The 22,200-nt window shown below is 41.1% G+C and overlaps 1 protein-coding gene across 1 annotated transcript in view; it reads left to right on the top strand.

Moving 5' to 3' along the window:
* Window positions 1–7,288, top strand: part of COL19A1 (collagen type XIX alpha 1 chain) — a 312,743-nt gene extending 305,455 nt beyond the window's left edge. Inside the window, 3 exon segments of the mRNA XM_054021580.1 lie at window positions 27–155; window positions 6,259–6,336; window positions 6,588–7,288. Of these exon segments, the coding sequence (XP_053877555.1) occupies window positions 27–155; window positions 6,259–6,336; window positions 6,588–6,724 (344 nt within the window). The 3' untranslated portion in view covers window positions 6,725–7,288.
* Window positions 7,289–22,200: the final 14,912 nt, after the last annotated feature.

Here is a 22,200-nt window from a genome sequence, read left to right as displayed (position 1 = left end):
CTTTTCTATGTCCTTTGTTAATGAAGAGAGGATGGCTCAGTTTGTATCCCAACTGAAGCTGCCAGCTGCAATGTTAGCTTCCCACGGTCATGGGAAACCAGGTCCACCAGGAAAAGATGGATTACCAGGGCCACCAGGAGAACCTGGACCTCAAGGTAGGGTTTCTAATAAAATGTCCACAGGTATTGTGCTTTTAGTCTTCATATACTTGCTAATGATAGTTAAATTAGAACTACATATCTAGCTTCCTAATGATTAACTTTTAAAACCATACTACTGCATTTCCAGAGTAAATCTATAAATTAACCAATAGCAAATGTGTGGTATTTCCTTATTAAAAACACCTAATCAATGCATTTTGTTCTAATAAATGATAAAGTTTAGATACTGACAGATAGCTTATCTAAACCTGCTATAGAAGTGATTTGGTCCAAAACACATTCACATGGAAGAAAAACTATACCAATGCTCAACTGTAGATCTTAACATATCTGATACACATTTCTGGCAACCAGGTTATCTCCTGAGAAGCAAAGATTTGAGCTCTAAGTCTGAGTTCTTGCAGCTCTGATCCAGAGACAACACTGATGAGAAAAGACTGAGGGAAAGAATATTCCCCATATAATTTATCTCTCTTACAATGAAGTCATTTATTTTCACAAAACAGTTTCACAGTAATTGGATTTTCACTATATTCAAAACTGCAAATTGCACAGTGCAGTGCACTGAAACAATTTGGGACTTTGATTCTACTGTACCGTCCTTCACCATAGATTTAGTTTCACAGAAACTGAGTTCATTATAATTGGATTCTCCTGTACTTCATCACAAACCACACTAGCATGGGAAATTAATAGGAAAAGAATGGCAGAAGAATTTATAAAATATATAAAAATGATTTGGGGATAGTATATAATTTACAGTATATGTATAGGTAGTTCTTTATTATTATCTTTTGTTAGTTTGGTCTGCTCTGGAGTCAGAGCAAGTCAGACTGGAATGAAGAACATGAAAGCAAATCTGAAGATGTGTGGAGTGGAGAGCTAAAAGAAGAGTAAAGACTATTAACACTGATAAGAGCAAACCCTTGATTGAAGCTTGAAAAATGTGATGAGCTCAGAATAAGAAGAACAAACAAGAATAAAGGCTCAAGGAAGGCAATAAAAGGGATTAGAGTTTTGCAACAGTGACTTGTTAATTATCTAAGTATTCAGATCACTGTAAATGGTCAACTTTAATGCCACTGTTAGATTGTTCAATGAGATTGTACATGGTGGATACTCTCAGACGTAGTAAACTGTAATATGAATTACTTCAAGTTAGTGAGTTTCAAGAAGTGAAGATGGTAGCTATACTTATAGAAAAATTAAGCTTATTTTTGGTGCTTTATTCTTAAGTAAAAGTAGTGCCCCATTGACACAGGATTCCCACATACTTTACCCTTCATTTCAGTACACTGTTTATAAAATAACAAGCCTTGAGCTAAATGAGAGGCATTCCCACCCCTGATGCATAAAAAATAGACATGTTGATATAAAATTGCACTTTAAAGGAAAGAAAAAGCAAAAGTTTGACCTACCTACCCCTACATCAGTAGTGAGAAACCAAAGAGGACACACAAGCATTAGATGCCCTTCCCTGCTATGTCTGTTCATTTCATTCTTGAGTGCAGGCAACAAAATTTAAAATACTGAACGATCAGAGACAATTAAAAATGTAGTAGACAGACTCTTCAGGGAAGCATGTAACATACATGTATGTCTAGTCTCAGCAAGATAGCATGTTATGTGCATGTGTGTCTAGGTTCAGCAGGGTATGTTCATGTGCACACCTGGTATACCAGAGAGATAATGTGCACTGGATTGGTTATTTTAAACTGTAGTTCTGCCATTGTTTTTTGAGAAGAGTAAAGGATGCCGGTGCATAAGTGCTTCAGTGCTCAAATTTTAAAACAAAACAAAAAAAACCATTCATACTTAAGAGATCACTAGAACATTGGGAGCAGATTCATAAAATTTTAATGAGGCCCAGAATTGTTCCCTGCAAGCCTTGACAATGTTCCTACAATGCAAGGAAAAACTGATGTTAACCTCATTGATAGGTGCATCAGACAAAATGTATCAGATACAAATAATCATGATGTTACATTAGGATTGGAGTGAAGTGGTATAATATCAACAAAAAGTTGCAGCACAGATGCTGCAATACAGGACTAGCAGTGAATCTGTTAGGCTTTATGTAATAGTGAGTGAGAATTTTTTACATTTTTTTTTCATTTTTTAAAAGTAAGTATACAGTACGAATATTGTAACATACCATACCATAAGGCAGTGTTACCAGTGAAATGTAAAACGCCAGCTTAATGAGAGCCGTTGGTACCCCGTGGACTTTACTATACTGTAAGCAGAGTCTTAAAGGAAACAAATATCATACACAAATATATGCAATTGATTTACAAGTTATTTGCAGCAGTAGCATTCATGTGAGTCTATATTGTGTTCAAAGTTATAGTAACGGACTTAATCAACTCCATTGATTTAAGTGAGTTTGCACAGGTGTAACTGAGAGCAAGAAGGGAAGGGCAGAGATCTTTCTGTATGAAGCAGTTTGTTTTTCATATATCATATTACACTAGAGCGTACGCAGTAAACATGATCTTTGCAGCCACAGATTTGGCTGAACTGGCCCTACACACAAAATATCCAGGGGAGATCACACAGGAGAATTTTGTTCTTACAACTGTTTATGGTATGGTCTCTTGTATTTAAGAGTTCTTTAATATCTAGATTATTTACACAGTAAAATGCATCAGATATTTTGGCATTGTTGTCCTTTCCCTTCTCATGTATGCTAAAGAGCCTCATATTTCTCTAGACACTACTCTTGTAGCTCCCATGAGTATCAGTGTGGGGAGAAGAGACTCAGGACTGCATACAAAAAATCTTGTTGAAGCTTTTCTGAATTAAATAACTCAGTGACTTTTCTCCTCCAAAATGCTCAGGCATGTAATTGTGCTCTCCTGAATATATACTATTGGATTAGAGTAGTGATGCTGCTGACAGACTATTAATGATGATGATATTGGTGATAGTTAGCACTATATTGAAACTGTATGTAAAATTCCAGTCAAATAAGTCTATGAGAAGAAAACAGCACTCTACCATTTTAGTATATATTTTCTGCACACTACTCAGTGTTTACCAAAACTATCCACATATTATACTGGTGGACCTAAATCTTCTGGGTATTTGTTGTTTTAAGAATTACAAAAAAATAAAACTTCCAGAACACAATTAAAAGGCTTTAGGGAAACTGTTGCCTTTGTGAGCCTTTTGAATTAAATTAAAACCTGTTACTGAAATTGTAACTCTGCCAACAGAAAATATACAGCATCGTATCTGTGCCTGGGTTTTTTGTAATGAACCTAAAACCTTGCTTAGGTGGATAGTTATATTCCACTGTGCCTCAGATGAGTTTGTTAAAAATTTGCTCAGGTAGATTGTGATATTATCCTCCAGAAGTGTAATCATGGGACCTACTTCTGCGTAAAATATACCTCATATAAAATCGACTGTGTTATTGCAAGAGTTAAATACTGGATTGTTTCAGAAAGGTGCTCCAATAATATACTTACATGTTTTTCTTATTGTTCACACACTGTAAAATAAAGCATTATTTTTAGAAAAGTTACCTGAGAAATGTTTTATTAAATGTTGGTATCATTGAAACTTACTATGCCAATATGTACAAAATACTCATTTGTATATGTACTCAAACACAGTTAGCCATTGTTTATACTATTTTCACTCATACAATGTGCCTTGGTGGACTGCTGTATATATTATTGGTTTTGAGGGTTTTTTTATTATTGACTTGAAATTCAGTAATGTTTACAGAATTTGTCAATCTGCCTCAGTCCCTTTCTGACCACCTTATTATGTACACATGATACGTTATAGAGATTGTAAACATGATGTATTTTAAATGTGATTTCTTTGTGCCCCATGCATATAGAAATACAAAACATAAATGATTAATGGTAGCACTGTTTTGTTAAAGTATAATTAGCTGGGTTTGTTCTGATAAACTGTACTCTAACTACTAATTGTAAAAATAAGACACATAGAGGTATAATAAATAGGCAACGTAATCAGCTTCTTAATTATGTGATTGACCTTCACAAACAGTAGCAACTGCAATGAATTGCACAAAACTTCCATAGCCAGCTAACTTATATAGTCACAAATACTGTTAATCATGGCAATTTAAAAACAAATTCAAGATCCATTACTGAATATAAGCTCCTTCACCTTTTCTATTGGGGGTTTCACAGTTGTGTGTGGATGTCTTAGACAGTTCTGTTTAATGGGGCTCAGCCACCAGAATGCACAGCTGATGTAAAGAGAGGTTTTTTTCTCTCTGAATTATTCAATTGCTTGTTTTCTTTTTAGATACCTGCCTGTTTTTTGTATGTCACATTGCATGCATATTCTACTGGTTGGGATTTTATGTACTCCAATTATCATTTCAGTGTTGAAGGGGAATGTTGGGATGTTGAGAGAGGAGACTAAATTACCAATTGCTGCTTTATTCTGAGACAAAGGATGATGGCAATTGATAATAGGTTTTCTGTTGAAATTTATGATCTTGTGTTTAATAGAAAAATTGTATGAATCTGCGTACCATTCTATTGTATAGTTTCATTTGGTGCCCACAATAGTTATATGTCCTCCCATTTTCTTCTTGAGGTGTCACATGAAGTAGTGTTGCCATGTAGTACTGCTAACCGGCTACTTCAGCCATACAGCTGCCAGTCCCTTTATTGTTCAGATAACAATTGACTCAGTGCTCATTGGTCACCTCACAACCCTTCTCTTCTAATTTTCCTCTCATCGGGGGACAGCTGCTCCACAAAGGAGCAGCTTACTAGACATAGTAAGACACTGGAAATATATTGGTACTTTATCCACAGCAAATTTAATCTTCTCTGTTGCAAGTCTATATTTAACCAGGGATTGAGCATTAATTCTCAGTGTATGTCACCACCCCACCCACTTTTACTCTTGCATGGAGGAGGAGGAATGGGCCTCCCAAAACTCCTTATAAAAGTTGAGTGTTGGTGTCAGATTTATTATTCCTCTTAAATTATATTTATTTCCCATCAGTCATTTTGCTTTAATGTAAAAGTCACAGGCCTATTTTTTGACTATGAGGGAAATTGTAAGGAATATTATTATTTCAGTGACCCTTGTACTGCTATTCTAAGGACATCCAGAGTTTTCCCAGCTGAGACAACTTGACAACTTGCCAAGAAACAGGAGGGCTGAACCTAATTCTCATGCAGCTGAGGGCTGAATTTGTTTGCATACAATTGAACAAACATAACCACTCATCTTCAGTACAGAGTAGTGGCCTGTGCAGAGCGCAAATCCAAATGTGCCATGCATAGTTATTGAGCATGTGAGCACTAGTCCGTTGCATGCTGGAACCTATAATCTTCACAGGCTCTAACAACACTGTATTCAAAGTGAAGACAGCTGTAGATGTACGCTATAACTAAAGGGCTCCTCCCCCCGCCTCCCATTTATATAGTGGCATAGCTGTGCATAGTACTTTACAAACCCTCAGAAGGATGTAGGCCCCACCCAAAAATCTTACAATCTAAAATACACGCATAATACAAATGATAAAAAATTAGATGCAGTAGCTCCTGGGAGATGTTGAGCTACCGGTGGTCAGAAAGTTGACTACCTTGGTATATAAACTATCCTCTGGCATTCTATTCTATTCACTACAATGAGCACATTGTAGCGAATTAGGTTAGTTAAACAGACTGTCAAGTCCCATAATCTTTCTTTAGATACATCATAGACAGGTTTTTTACTCTTTCTATTACATCTAAGTTTTTTGTTTGGTACCATATATCATTTCACCCTGTGGTTAATATTGAAGCAGGATATACGTTCAGTTTTTTTATCCTGAAGTCTTTACCAAAATAGCAGAAAAACTTTGGAAAGGGTGAGGCCAATTGATCCATTGATACTCTTCTGTCTCAGGATCCATCAGTTACTGGTAGAAATCTTCTCATGTGTAATAAAAGGAAGGTAAATAGTACAATAGCTGGATTACCAGCCTCAGAAAAAATGGGCATCAGTTTTCACGTTTGTTTTGGTAGTTTTGTGTCAGTAAGGTGCCTAGAAAAAAGATTGTTATAATTACTGGGCACTCTTATTCTTTTTATCTTTTTATCCTTTGTAGGTTACAGAGGACAGAAGGGGGAAAGAGGTGAGCCTGGTATTGGACTCCCAGGTAATCCTGGTCCACCTGGCCCTTCAGGTAAATGTCTCTAGCTTTATTGTTGTATGCAGTCTTTGGACGTGATTCTGATCTCACACCAGTTTTATACCAGTGTAATTCCATTGATTTTCATAAGGTAAACCCTGATTTTCTTTGGTTTGAGGTCAGAATCAGACTCCATGCCTCTTGCTGTTTAGTTGGTGTGAAGGAGCAGGCTTTTCAGGATACCAAGAGGCTCATCATTTTCACAGTGATGATGTCTGTGCTAATTGCGATCTTTATTTTATCAGCCACTGGTGTGCCAGGCCTCCCAGGCCCTCCAGGATCACCAGGTCCCCAGGGGCCTTCAGGGCCGAGCGGAAGGTGCAACCCAGCAGATTGTTACTATCACGTATCTCAGGCTCGACAGCGTGCCAGTGGGAAATAAACATCCCTCCAGAGACACTTTGGTTCATGTTTATACCTTATTTCCCTTTATGAATCAATTTAATCTTCATAATACTTAGTGCATTTTGTCCATATATATACTGCACAATATATAGACATTTTATAGAGCACTTATATCGAGCCTTTTACTACATTAATTGCTGTGTTGGAGTTTTGATATGATTTTGTGAGTTCATTCCATGTGTTATACTTTTACTGTTTCTCTGGTTTAGAGAGGCAACAGGCCCAAATAGTTCTTATGAGCTTTTCTCTTCAAACAAAATTTATTTTCTTACAACTTGATGATCTTAAGACAGTACAGATTTTTCAGTCTTGTTAATACTGGTTTTATTCATCTTATTACAAAGTGAATTACAGTTGTAGAGTTTTTAAATTCACATGTTCACACTGAAGTTTATTTTCTTAGGTAGGGTGCTGGGGAACTCTGTTCATACGAAATGTTGCTGTTCACTTCAGAAAATCATGGCATAGGTTTCCACACCCAGCTGACCTATGCTTACATAGAATTTTTCTTTTTACTTTAGAATGCAAATGGGTATTAGAGAAGCTGAAGTGTGGATGCCTTCAGAGAACCTACAGTGAAAATGAAATTTGGTTTGAATAGAATTCCTAGCAAGTACATCTAGATTGAGACAGATTTTAAAATGGGTTGCGTTGTTCAGATGCACCCATGACTGTATGGTTCAAATTCTCTTCTGGCATAATTCTGTTGAAGTCAGTGAATTTATACCAGCAGAAAAATTGGCCATATATGTTTTCAGTTTAGTTACATGAACTGCTGGTCAGGTATATTGCATGGGGTTTTTTTTTAAGTTGGTTTATTTGTACTTCTCTAGTGATTCCAAATCTTATTTAAAATATTTTTTTAACTTTATAAATTAATTTTAAACTTCACTTCCTTCCTGTGATAATACCAAAAAAGGGTGCTGTCTTTTAAGAAAGCGACATGATTAGAATCTTTATGAGCTTGTTCCCTTTCTATAATGCTATACAGAACAGTGTATATAGATATATTACTTGGTGTTATCTGTATATTTTGGGCATTTTCCTGGCTGAACTACAACTCTGAAAGCTTGTAACTTACCTAGCCTGATTTTATAAATGTTAATTTACTTGAATTTTAAAAAGATTATTTTTTCATACACATTTCCAACAGGTGCTTTTTCCCCCCTCATTTTTGACTCATTATTACAGTTTTTAAAATCTGTATCTGCACATTTTGAAGTTCTCCATCAGTAACTGTGTTGGTAATGATTAATTTATTTCACACTGTCTTTTTTGGTTAATGATTTTTCATTTTGATATAGACCCAATTTAATTTCTCTTGAGAAAAAGAGTGTTTTGTAATATCAGGTACCTGTATACCATTTCCAAGATTCTGAGCCACATTCTGTGTTTGGATAGAATGGCATCATTCTGGATTAACTCTACTTTTATACTGAGTTATTTCCGTTTTACATGATTAGAACTGAAAGCAGAATGTGGCCTGAAACATGCTTCTCATTTGGCAGGCTTTATCTTTAAAAATTTTTTGCAGTTTCAGATTAATGTTTCCTTGATTTATACCTATTTTGAGGATTTTACTTTACTTCTTCAATTTCATTTATATGTTTGTTAACAAACGTGTGCTATAGTAAATGTTGCCTAATACAAGAGGATTATCTTTCTGAGAGCACAAGATATTTTTCTGAACTAGGATTTTTTTAGCTAGAACAATATTTAGATTTGAAATATGATGAGATATAATATTAATAAGGTCCTTTAAATTGTTCTAGATTAGTTTTGAGATATTTGGAATATACCAGGACCAGTTTCCTGTATTTCTTATCACTTAAAATCCTACTGTCCAATATTTATGAAGATAACTTTGGAATTTTCTTAAAGTGGCTGGTATATTTGGAACTGTTTAGATTTGCTTCAGGAAAGTGATAAAGCTGCTGTGGCTTAGTTAATGTCAAAACCTTTCAGAGTTATTCAGAGCCTATGCTATATACCTCCTTTTGTCCACATGGTGGTACTCAGGACACTTTTGTTAGTGCAAAGGATTGAGCAGAGACTGAACTCTAAAAATGGAAGGCAGGAAACAGTGCAGTGTAGATATATTACATCTTGTGCCGTCTTTCCACTTTTATCCTTGAGCCTAATATATTTTTTCTAAAATTTAGTTTGTTTTTAGACAGCAGTGTTTGCAGAAATACTGCCTTTATTGGATGAATATTTCCAGATTATATGACATAGGTTTTATTTATGTTTTATATATGCATATAATGCAGGAGATTGTACAGTAAGAAAACATGTCACTTCTAGACATCAGTTTATCTCCAACATAAGGGTATGCATCTTTAAGGGAGCGGTAAGTTTATTGGAGTATTGAGTAAATCGTAGAGTAGGGTGCTTTTTAAAATCAAGTAGCATTGCAATCTACTTGTGATCTTTTACATTAATGTTTTTAATACATGGATATTTTGTATAAATAAACTGTATTTAATTTCAGTGGTAAAATAAGCACATAGGTTTCTGTAGTATAGTATTAGGATTGGTTTCCCTTGTTATCAATCCTCCCTTTGTGTTTTCTGATCATGTGTTATTGACAAATATACATGTTTACCTGATAGGTAAGGCTAAGTGTGAAGTAATTTCTTAACTCACTGATAACCATTTCATAAAATATTTTAGTGCTTCTGATTGTCAGGATGGTGAGCTATTACTTTTCATGTCAGCCTGTGCCCAGCTTTATGGAATACATCATCTGTTTCTTTTCTTTGGCCTTTTTATAGTATTTTATGTGTTGTCTGTAGTGTTACATAACAGTTGTATGAAGAAACATGATCTAGATGGTTTATATTATATACACATCTGTTTTTCAAACATACTGCAATGTCATCTAAGGTCTTTGAATTTTATCTATTTACTAAAATGACTGCTGTGATATAAAATTGTTTTTGTTCAAACAGTAGGAGTGTCTCAGAAATCAAAATTAAAGTTGACATTAATTTTTACTGAATAATTTTTACTTCAGATTCTGTGTATATCAAGAAGCATACATTTATCTCTGAAATGTGGCCAAAACTAAAATAGATCCAGAAGTACTTGATATCTAAATCCAGCTCCATCTTCCATGTTTGGTATGGCTCATGAAGGCTTACAAATTTAACTATCTTTGCCTAAAAAATGTGTGGTTCAAATGGAAAATCCAAGCTTTATCATACCATAAGAGAATGTGTATAACATATGGTATGCTAACAGAAATGTTATGTGTTAATAGACCAAAACAAGCTCATACATGTAAAGAATGTAATCTACAAAGATTTTGAGACTTTTATCTTAGAAAAGTGATGCATTTAATTACATATGAATTTTTCACTGTAAATATATTTTGTCTCAGTTCATAGTTTGAAGAATTTGATGATGCACTGTATTTTATTGTTGTATTTCATTTTCAAATAACATTTAGCTATCATTGAATTCATCATGGTACATGCATACTGATAAATAGAGCCCTGAAAATCTGCAGATATCCGCGGACTATGTTTGCGGATCGTGAATCAGATGCGGATACAAATTTTGTATCCACGCAAGGCTCTAGTGATAAATATTATACTTCTTGCCCCCATTAATTTTTTCTCAACATTTAAAGTTCAATTCAGTGCATACATGTTAAGTGGATTACGAGACATCCTTCACTGCCTTGTACCTTGCATGGTCATTTACATCTGTGTCAGATCCTACCAGATGAGAATGGTAATGGTTTACACTCATTTCGTAGATGTGACAATGACAACACAAAGTTCAAAGTCAGGTAAAGCACAAAAGGGACGATTAAGGCCAGGTTCAGTGGAAGAACCATCAATCTAGCTACCGCCTCTCAGGGAGGTTGATTAACTTCAGCAACAGGAGAACTTCTCCCATTGCTGTAGTAAGTGTCTACACTGAAGTGCTACAGCAGCGCAGCTGCATCAGAGTAGCTGTGCTGCTGTAGCAGTTTAAGTGTAGACATAGCCTCAGCCACAAATGAGTAAATTCCGGTTTTGCTTTTCACTATGGCCAGTATTTTCAAATGTAGTTACCTACGGCTGGATATCTGGGCTGAAATCATGGCTTCATTGAAGTCAATGGGAGTTTAACTTCACCGGAGCCAGGATTTCACTCCTAATCTGTGTATAGACATTTCAGTGTGGACTGATTTTTCAGAGGTTCCATTGACTTCCATGGGAATAGATACTCAGCCCATCTGAAAATCAGATAATCCTAGTTAGTTGTCTAAATATGGGTTAATATAGGTGCCTATTTTTAGATACCTGCATTTGAAAATTTAATATAAATGTCCAACTCTCCCATGAGGAAAAGAGCACAGGGGCTAGATGGAGTTGAAACGGCACTAGGCAGCATTTTGACCAGTAATGATGATTTTCTTCTCAAGATAAAGTTAGCTGCCTCAGCAGGCTTACTGCACCTATTTTCTAAGGTTTTCAGTCTTTATCGATAATTTCACAGAAATGCAGATTACGGCAAGGTTTTCTTATTATAACTATAATCAAATTAATGAACTGAAAAATAAAGGATTATGACAAAATTAAAATGGGAGTGGAAAGGGCCTTGCAAAAGAAGAGAACTGATGTACATATTGTCTCTCTTCCTTCTCTTTGTTGCCTGTGGCACTGTAACAAAGAACATAGTGACCTTATTTTAAGCAACAGCTGAGAGAAAGAAAGCAAAGAACCCATGACCAGTTAATAATACCAAAACCAGGGGCATCCATCATCTCCTTGACATATCCAGTCATCAGGTCAAGGTTTCATGCAATGACTCCAGCAATTAAAAACATATTTGTGTGAGTGTGATATTTGCTTGTACCATGTAGCATAACTACTAGCTGCTACTAGGAAAAATCCTTAATGTCTGTGAAACCAAAGCATGGAGTCCATTGGTCCAAAAGGGCTTAAGCACCTAAACTGCCACTTTTTGTACCTAAATCTCAGAAGCAGGGCCCTCTTCCTCTTCCCATCCCCACACCCATCTTCTTGCAAAAATGGCAAGGCACCTAACCTCAAGAGAGGTTTTGCAGCTGAGAAATCCCACACAGAGGGAGGTGCCTCCCTTCAGCCCAGAGTTAGGCTGAGGGACAGGGCTTAGAATACACACCTCTTCTTTACTTCTCCTATTAGGTAGCTTTGGTGAGCAGCCACATAGCACATTGGCTTTTGTGAATGACATTCTGAGGCACCTGGCTCTCCCCATTCATTGCACAGGGAGGCTTTTTGAATCCCAGTGATTTTTTAGGTATAATGAAGCTGAGCATCACCATACCTGCTGTTGCGGAGTGTGGGGGAGTCAGGGCCCTGCACCCCTCTTCCCGAGATTCACTGCGACTCTCAACCAGCCAGTAAAGCAGAAGGTTTATTTAAGGACAGGAACACAGTCTCAAGCAGAGCGTGTAGGTACGACCAGACCCCCTCAATTAGGTCCCTCTGGGAGGTTCAGGGAGCTTAGACCCCAGCTTGGGGTTCCCTGCGTTGCACCACCCAGCCCCAACTGAAACTAAACTCAAAACTCCTCCTGCTGCTCCTCTCCTTTGTTCCGTCTCCCGGGCAGAAGGTGTTAATTCTCCCCACCCCCGTTCCTGGCTCAGGTTACAGCTCAGGTAGCTTCCTTCAAGGGAAGTCCCCCCTCCTCACTGCAATCCCCCTGCAACATTCCCAGGTCAAATCTGCCCTGCTCCCTGCTCCGTCACACCTGCATTTTTTATGAATCTAGTCCATGATCTCTCGCTCTGTCTCTTTCTTCCTGACAAAGTAGCCTTGTTTCATCTAGTGCCTCTTTCCTCAGAGGGAGTTGTAGAGTGGTGGCAGAAAGCCAAATTCCACTCGTTTACACCCAGGCAACCTCAGATCCAAGAAATGAAATATTTGCAACACTCAAAATCTATACTCTCTAGTAACCCAACTATCGAGAACAACTATAAACCACTTCTAAAAATAAAGCATCTGTAATCAACTGTTAGAATCATAGAACAATAGGATTAGAAGGGACCACAAGGTCATCTAGTCTAACCCTCTGCCAAGATGAAGGATTTGTTGTATCTAAACCATCCAAGACAGATGGCTATCCAGCCTCCTTTTAAAAGCCTCCAGTGAAGAAGCTTCCACAACCTCCATAGGCCGTCTGTTTCATTGTCCTACTGTTCTTACAGTTAGGAAGTTTTTCCTGAGAGTTAATCTAAATCTGCTATGCCTCTTGTCCTGCCCTCTGTGGCAAAAGAGAACAACTTTTCTCCCTCTTTTTTATGGCAGCCTTTAAAGTATTTGAAGACCACTATCATGTCCCCTCCCTTTATCTCCTCTTTTCCAAGCTAAACATACCTCCTTCAGCCTTTGCTCATATGACTTGCATTTCATCCCTTTGATCATCTTTGTCACTCACCTCTGGATCCTTTCCAGTTTCTCCACATCGTTTCAGTACATCAGTGACCAAAACCGGATGCAGTGCTCCGGCTGAGGCCCAACCAATGCCGAGTAAAGCGGTATTATCACCTCCTCTGACTTGCATGCTATGTCTCTGTTAATGCGACATAAAATTGCATTTGCTTCTTTTGCAACAGCATCACATTGCTGAGGCGCTGTCTACACTACCACTTATGTCAGTATAACTTTGTCATTTGGGGGTGTGAAAAAAAAATCCCCCTGAGCGACGTAAGTTACACTGCCATAAGTGCTGGTGTGGACAGCGCTATGTCGGCAGGAGCGCTTTTCCCATCAACGTCGCTACCGCTGCTCATTGGGGGTGGATTGGGAGCTCTCTCCCATCATCTTAGAGCTACTACACTAGACAGCTGAGAATGGTGCAGTTGCATTGGTACAGCTGCACTGCTATAAGCACTTAATGGTAGTTCCACCAAGCCCAAATTTCTCGAGCCTACTTATCAGAATGTCTTGTGGGACTGTGTCAAAAGCCTTGCTGAAGTCCAGGTATATTATTGCAACTCTTAAATAGCAATGAAAAAAAAAGCATGTGAATCATTCACACTGAATGTCTTTTAGATAAGTGTTTGAAAAGGGAATGACTGGGAGCACCTGTGCCCAACATCTTGTGCCTCATGCCCTGACAGTGGAGAACCACTGATGCATCTTGGGGCGATTGCACATGCTGCAGTTCTTCGGCTGATAGCCTAATAAGTGATAGATCAGACTAGACATATTAATTGAATTCTAATCTGAATGTGATGAGTTGATTTATCATAAGCAGGTATTACATTTGTATTTAACATGAAACAATATTTTATTGCTGTTTCACATGTTGATAAGGTCTCAACTGGAGTATTGTGTCCAGTTCTGGGCACCACATTTCAGGAAAGATGTGGAAATTGGAGAAACTCCAGCGAAGGGCAACAAAAATGATTAAATGTCTAGAAAACATGACCTATGAGGGAAGATTGAAAAAATTGGGTTTGTTTAGTCTGGAAAAGGGAAGACTGAGAGGGGACATAACAGTTTTCAAGTACATAAAAGATTATTACAAGGAGGAGGGTGAAAAATTGTTCTTGTTAAGCTCTGAGGATAGAACAAGCAATGGGCTTAATTTGCAGCAAGGGAGGTTTAGGGTGGACATTAGGAAAAAGTTCCTAACTGTCAGGGTGGTTAAGCATTGGAATAAATTGCCTAGGGTTGTTGTGGAATCTCCATCATTGGAGGTTTTTAAGAAAAAGTTAAACAGACACCTGTCATGAATGGTCTAGTTATTACTTAGTCCTGCCTTGACTGCAAGGGACTGGACTAGATGACCTATTGAGGTCCCTTCCAGTCCTACACTTCCGTGATTCTATGATTCTACACTTAACCCAGAGTGCAGTCGAGCTAATTGTTCTATTTCTCATTATGCAATCAGATTATAGGAATTAATGTAGATGCCATCATACCCCTAGTGACTCCCATTAGGCTTAACGCACACTATTGTGCCAGAGATTTGGAATGAAAATCAAAGATAGGTAATGTCAGCACTTCTTCAGCTCTTTTCTTGTTAAGAGTCAATGAACTTCCATTTGTTTTGGGCGATGTCCACATTATAGACTCTGCTTAACAGTGACCCATGTCACTTCTTTTCTTTGTTTGCTTGTTCTTTCTTGATATTTCCACTTGGATTCGTATATACTGTGACAAAGTTCCTCCTCTATCTTGGTAGGTCCTGCACTTATTGGCGGATTTCCTTGCCTCAGAGATTCACCATGTGGGTTGAGGAACAGCCCAGAGACCTTCCCCTCTGGAAGAACCCAGAGGTTCAGGTCAATTGGGAGGTTTGGGGGGAACCCGGGCCCGCCCTCTACTCCAGGTTCCAGCCCAGGGCCCTGTGGACTGCAGCTGTCTATAGTGCCTCGTGTAACAGCTGCATGACAGCTACAACTCCCTGGGCTACTTCCCCATGGCCTCCTCCAAACACCTTCCTTATTCTCACCACAGGACCTTCCTCCTGGTGTCTGATAACTCTTGTGCTCCTCAGTCCTCCAGCAGCACACCCTCTCGCTCTCAACTCCTTGTGCCTCTTGCTCCCAGCTCCTCACACTCACACCACAAACTGAAGTGAGGTCCTTTGAAAACCCAGGTGCCCTGATTAGCCTGCCTTAATTGATTCTAGCAGCTTCTTCTTAATTGGCTCCAGGTGTCCTAATTAGCCTGCCTGCCTTAACTGGTTCTATTAGGTTCCTGATTACTCTAGTGCAGCCCCTGCTCTGGTCACTCAGGGAACAGAAAACTACTCATCCAGTGACCAGTATATTTGCCCTCTACCAAACTCCTATACCCCACTGTCTGGGTCTGTCACATATCCCTCCCCCCTGCTCAACACCAAGGGATTGGGCAGCTTGGGATGCCAGAAAGTGCACACGTGACAAGCCGTCGGCGGTGCCATGACGGCTCCCGGCTCTGTGTTGCACACGGAATTGGAAAGGTTGAAGGGATAAGAACCATCTGGTCACCCTTGTGTTCTTCTCCTTGTTCCGCTGCATCCATCTGCAGGATAAACTCCTTGGTGAAATCAGGGGCTATCAGTACAGGGTTACTGCAGAGGGCAGTCTGTAGGTCTGTGAATGCTTCCTCTGCTGTGTCAGACCATCTCACCAGATCAGGTCCGCAGGCTTTCACTAGGTCTGTCGGGGCTTGCCCTTGTGGCAAAGTGGGGGATAAATCGTCGGTAATACCCCACCACATCTAGGAATGCCCAGACTTGTTTCTTGCGACTTGGTCGGGGCCAAGTTTGGATGGCCTCTAACTTGTTCACTTGGGGTTTTACCAGACCTTTTCCCACAATGTAGCCAAGATATTTGGCCTCTGTAAATCCTACAGCGCACTTGGCAGGGTTTGCTGTAAGGCCAGCTCGCCTGAAGGTATCGAGGACAGCCTCCACCTTCTCCAGGTGGGTTTCCCAGTCTGGGGTATGAATGACCACATCGTCCAAGTAGGCAGTAGCATAACTGTTATGCGGGCGTAATAGCTTGTCCATGAGGCGCTGGAAGGTAGCTGGGGCCCCATGTAGTCCAAAAGGGAGGACAGTATGTTGAAAAAGACCCTCTGGTGTAGAGAACGCAGTCTTTTCCTTTGCATCTTCTGCAAGGGGAATCTGCCAGTACCCCTTTGTCAAGTCAAGGATAGTCAAGTACCGGTCATTACTCAGACGGTCCACTAGCTCATCTATGCGAGGTATGGGGTACGTGTCGAACTGGGATACTTCGTTTAGTCGCCGGAAGTCGTTGCAAAATCTTGTGGTGCCATCAGGTTTGGGCACCAGCATGACTGGGCTGGACCACTGACTGTGGGATTCTTCGATGATCCCCAACTCCAGCATTTTTTTTAATTCTGCTTTTATTTCCTCCCTTTTTGCCGCTGGCACCCGATAGGGCCTCATTGTTACCCTGGCCCCAGGGCTCGTGACGATGTGGTGATGTGTCTCGGTTGTTCGACCCGGTTTTGTCGAGAACATATATTGGTTCTGGAAGATCATCTCAGACACCTCATTCTTCTGGTCTGGTGTTAAAATGGGGAGACACTCGCACCTGTTTGGAAGGCTTGTTTTCCTGGGTTAGGTCTTTTTGGACCGTTGTGCATGCCTCTTGTGCATGCCAGGGTTTTAGAAGGTTAATGTGATAAATCTGTTCTTGTTTTCTGCATCCTGGCTGCCGCACCTTGTAGGTTACTTCCCCCACGGGTTCAACCACCTCATAGGGCCCCTGCCATTGGGACAGAAGCTTGCTTTCTGCCGTGGGTACCAACACCATAACCCGATCCCCTGGTTGGAACTGTTGCACTTTTGCCTGGCGATTGTAATGGGTTCGCTGGGCCTCCTGTGCCTTCTTCAAATGTTCCCATACAATAGGGGTAACCCATGCTATCCAGTCTCGCATCTGCATTACATGCTCCATTATATTTCTCCCCTCATTGGGTTCCTCTTCCCAGATCTCTCTGGCGATATCTAGTATGCCACGGGGGTGACGCCCATATAATAACTCGAAGGGGGAAAACCCAGTTGAGGCCTGAGGTATCTCCCGGTTAGCGAACATAAGGTAGGGTAGTAGGGTGTCCCAATCCTTCCCATCCTGACTTACCACCTTCCTAATCATAGCCTTGAGGGTTCGGTTAAACCCTTCTACCAACCCATCAGTCTACAGATGGAAGACCGGAGTTCTCAAGGTATGTATATGGAGCAGCATACAGAGATCCTTCATTAGCTTCGACATAAATGGGGTTCCTTGGTCGGTTAATATCTCCTTCGGTAGCCCCATTTTGGCAAAGATCCCCACCAGCTCTTTGGCTATAGTTTTAGAGGCCGTGTTCCACAGGGGGACAGCTTCTGGGTAGTGAGTAGTCCAAAACAAGTATATATTGGTGGCCCGAGCTGTCTTCTCCAGTGGTCCCACTAGGTCCATGGCTATTCACTCGAAGGGGACCTCTTTGATGGGAAGGGGTACTAAAGGTGCCCTCAAGTGGGGACGGGGACTGTGCAGCTGACACTCCGGGCAGGAGGCACAGTACCTCCATACTTCTTCATGCACTCCGGGCCAAAAGAACCGTCGTAGGACTCGTGCCACGGTCTTCTCTACCCCCAAATGCCCCCCAAAAAGATGACTATGAGCAAGACTTAATACAGCGTTCTGGTGTTTTTGAGGTACTAGGATTTGCTGTACCTTCTGCCCCTGTACTGGTGCAACCCGGTATAAGAGATCCTTCTTCATTATGAAGTAGGGTTCTGGTCCCTGGGTTTTCCCTTCCACGAGGAACCCATCTATTTCAGTCACCTCCTTCCTAATGTTGTCGTACCTTGGGTCTTCTGCCTGGTCCTGTCCAAAATTTCCTCTCCCGGGGCTAATCTGCCCAAGATCTAGGGGCCCAGTCTCTGTTGCCTCTACTGGTTCAGAAGCATTAGGGTGGGGGTCAGACTCAGGTGCTTCTCCCTCCTGCGTGGCCTCCTTTTTAGCTGCGCGGGTCCGCCTACCTACAAGAGCAACCCTCTGGCTTTGGGTCAGTGTTCGGGTTCCCAAGGCCTTAGCTGCCCTTCTTTCCCTTTGTCTTTCTACCCTGTCTGGGAGTGGAGAACAAATCTGGGGATATTTCAGAGGAGATTGGGGGTTGACAGTCTGCTGTGGATGCCTCATCAATTTTAGGGGCCCCATCTTTCTCCAATCCCCCTACTGGGAGTAAGTTTCCAAACCCTGGGAAGTCCCTCCCTATGAGCACCGGGTATGGGAGTTTAGGGACTACACCTGCTGCTACCTCAGTAGTGTTCCCTTGGATCTCGATTTTTACTGGGATGGTGGGGTAGTAACTAACTGTCCCATGGACACATGATATCCCCATACATTTAGCCTACAGCAGTTGACTACGTTTCACGAGCTTCCCTGAGATAAGTGTGATAGCACTCCCCAAATCAACCAGTGCCATGGTCCCTACCCCATTTAGTTTCACTGGTCTGGTATACATATGTGGGGTTAGTGAGACCCCCACAAGGTGGATTAGGGAGCATGGATCTGTCCAGTTCCCCAGATTACACTGCATAGGCTCCTCAGCATTGGGACACTGTGCAGCTATGTGTCCCCATTCCCCACAGGCATAACATCTGTATGAAGCCCTAGGCATTGGTTTGGGCAGTGTAACATCACGATCCTCTTCTCCCTCAGTGCTCTGACTCTTTGTGGCCTCTGATGGGCCTTCAGCCCCTCTCTTTTTCTACCTGGGCCCTCCTGATGGCCCAGTCACCGGAACTTTAGGGCTTGGTGCTACTAATTTAACCCGGTGTGCCTCTTCCTTAACTAGTCGGGTCAGCTCCCTCGCTGTCCTTCACCTCTCTACCGGGCGACAACCTCGTCATAGGTGGAGGGTTCGTTCTGGCTTACCCAGGCACGAAGGTCTGGTGATAGTCCCCTCATGTATCGGTCGATGACCAGAACCGCTAGTATCTCTTCTGGACTCTGGGACTCTGTTTGCAACCACTTTCATGCGAGATGGATGAGGTCGTACAATTGGGACCGCAGGGTTTTGTCTTCCTGCTATCTCCAACCGTGATACTGCTGGGCCCGCACTGCTGTCGTTACCCCAGATCTGGCCAGGATCTCGGCTTTCAGCTGGGGGTAGTCTGCCACAGCTTCTTCAGGCAGATCATGGTATGCCTTCTGGGCCTCCCCACACAGGAATGGGGCAAGGATGCCAGACCACTGAGCTTGAGGCCAGGCCTCCCGTAGGGCTGTCCTCTCAAAGGCCAGAAGGTATGCCTCTACATCATCCTCCCATGTCATTTTCTGCAGCCAATGTCTGGCCCATATGAGCAGTGTCCCATCATGGCCGCGATTCAGCTCTGTAAGGGATTTTACCTGGTTTACCAGTTCCCACAACATAGCTCGGTCTTGAACAGCCTGGTCCATCAGCAGGCGATTAGTCTCTTGCTGCAGCCGTACTGCCTCCTGTTGGGTGGCTGCCTGGACACGGGTAGCCTCCTGCTAGGCCGCCGTAACTTGTATCAGTGCCCACACTACATCATCCATTGTGGTGAAAAAAATAAACCCTCTTTTTTTTTTTTTTAAATCACCCTGCTTCTTCCGCCGTGCTGTGCGCCCCAAGATCCCACCCCTAACACCAGTGTGACAAAGTTCCTCCTCTATCTTGGTAGGTCCTGCACTTATTGGCAGATTTTCTTGCCTTAGAGATTCACCATGTGGGTTGAGGAACAGCCCAGAGACCTTCCCCCTCTGGAAGAACCCACAGTCCAGGTCAATTGAGAGGTTTGGGGGGAACCCGGGCCCGCCCTCTACTCCGGGTTCCAGCCCAGGGCCCTGTGGACTGCAGCTGTCTATAGTACCTCGTGTAACAGCTGCATAACAGCTACAACTCCCTGAGCTACTTCCCCATGGCCTCCTCCAAACACCTTCCTTATTCTCACCACAGGACCTTCCTCCTGGTGTCTGATAATGCTTGTGCTCCTCAGTCCTCCAGCAGCACACCCTCTCAGCTCCTTGTGCCTCTTGCTCCCAGCTCCTCACACTCACACCACAAACTGAAGTGAGCTCCTTTGAAAACCCAGGTGCCCTGATTAGCCTGCCTTAATTGATTCTAGCAGCTTCTTCTTAATTGGCTCCAAGTGTCCTCGTTAGCCTGCCTGCTTTAACTGGTTCTAGCAGGTTCCTGATTATTCTAGTGCAGCCCCTGCTCTGGTCACTCAGGGAACAGAAAACTACTCATCCAGTGACCAGTATATTTGCCCTCTACCAGACTCCTGTACCCCACTGGTCTGTGTCTATCACAATACACATAGATTACATATGGTTGTCATCTATGTATATTATGACCAGTGAGACCTCAGTCCATGTTGTATATACTTGACTATTCATGGGACTGAGGATTTACTGGTCAGTTTTATTTTGCTTTTTAAACTAGAAATTCATTTTCAAGTTCAGCTCCAAAGTAGAAATTCTGCAGCAAAATCATAAGTTATCCACTTAACTGAAGTCTGCATTGATTTGAACCCAGAATGTCAAATGTGTTTATTGTAATAGTTCTATTTTATTTATTTTTAATATATATGTGGTTACATTTTCTACCTTACAGCGTTCATTTCTACTGTGTGATATTTAGCATTTTAAGACTGTAATAATTTTTTTTAAGCAGTTGGATGTTTTTTGTCTTTAACAACTTTCTTTTTCTTCCACTCCTTCTTGATGTTACTATATTACATTTGGAGAAACAGTTTTCAGTCTATCAGGTTTTTCTTTTCTTGTAACAGTTTTACACATTTTATTACATTGATATAGTCCAAATAAAAGTTTGTTGGTGAAACTATAACATTGTATTCATGTTCTGTTGAATTCACTGTGGTCCCCGTTCTTTGAGAAGCTAAGCAATTACAGGAAATAGAAAGTACTCGGCACCTACCAGGCTTGCACCCTACTCTTAAACTATTTGGGTTTTTCAAAGAAGTCGATCTATCTGTGGAAAACACAGACCAACTTCCACTTACTAAATAACCCTGCTTTGTGGGTGAACAAACTAATCACCTTACACAAAAGTGCTAAGCTGTATTTTCAAAGAATTAAACTCCCTGGGGCAGATCCTTCACTGTTGACATCATGGGGGTATTAGAGTAGAGGACTTTGGCTGAGAGGCAATGTGGTATAGTGGACAGAGCACTTGGCTGTGATGCAGGAAACCTGGCTTCTATGCTTGGCTCTGCCAGTGTCCTGCTGTGACCTTGGGCAATTCACTTTGTCTATCTTGGCCATTTAGACTGTAAGCATTTGGGGACAGGGACTCTCCTACTATCAGTGTGTAGACAGTGCCTCAGCCCTGATCTTGGTTGGGGCCTCTAGGCCATACCATAATACTAGTAATAAATAATAATTCCAGCGGCACCTTAATTATTGTTAAGGTTGAGTTGTTTTGTTCTTAAAGCAGGGATTCAACTTTTAGTTATGTAGTATGACAAATACAGTGTATTCTCTCCAAAGATACATTTACTGAGTACTGAATGAATTTTTTTGAATACTTACAAGTAAATCTCTCAGAATAATTTTTTTAAATGGATCCTTTATGAAACTCAGCATTCAATGTCAGATCTTTTTGTCCCGAAAGCTCACAGTTAGGCCACTATATGACTACACAAGAGTGGCAGATTCATGAAGCTTGAATACATTTTGTGCAATGGGTCATTTAAAAAAAACGATTAATTAGCTTTTTTCCATTATTCATCATAACTTGAAGTTTCTCCTTCAGCAGAGGCAGAAGAAGTCTCTTTCAGAGCATCTCAAAATGGCTGCTCTCTCCCATCGTTCTCAATAGCACTAAGGCCACTGGCTGCCCCTATCAGAGATGGCTGCTGCAGGAGAATGGAGTGGGATGCAGGAGGCAGGTGCTGTTTGGGGAAAGGTGTTATGGCAATTTCACTGTTAACTCCTCCTCCTCCTTTAAGGTCTTAACGTCTTTTAAAATG

The sequence above is a fragment of the Malaclemys terrapin genome, chromosome 3 (genome assembly GCF_027887155.1).
Source record: "Malaclemys terrapin pileata isolate rMalTer1 chromosome 3, rMalTer1.hap1, whole genome shotgun sequence".
Lineage (NCBI taxonomy): Eukaryota > Metazoa > Chordata > Testudines > Emydidae > Malaclemys > Malaclemys terrapin.
Note: the sequence above shows the minus strand (reverse complement) of the source record. Positions and strands in the feature narration are given on the sequence as shown.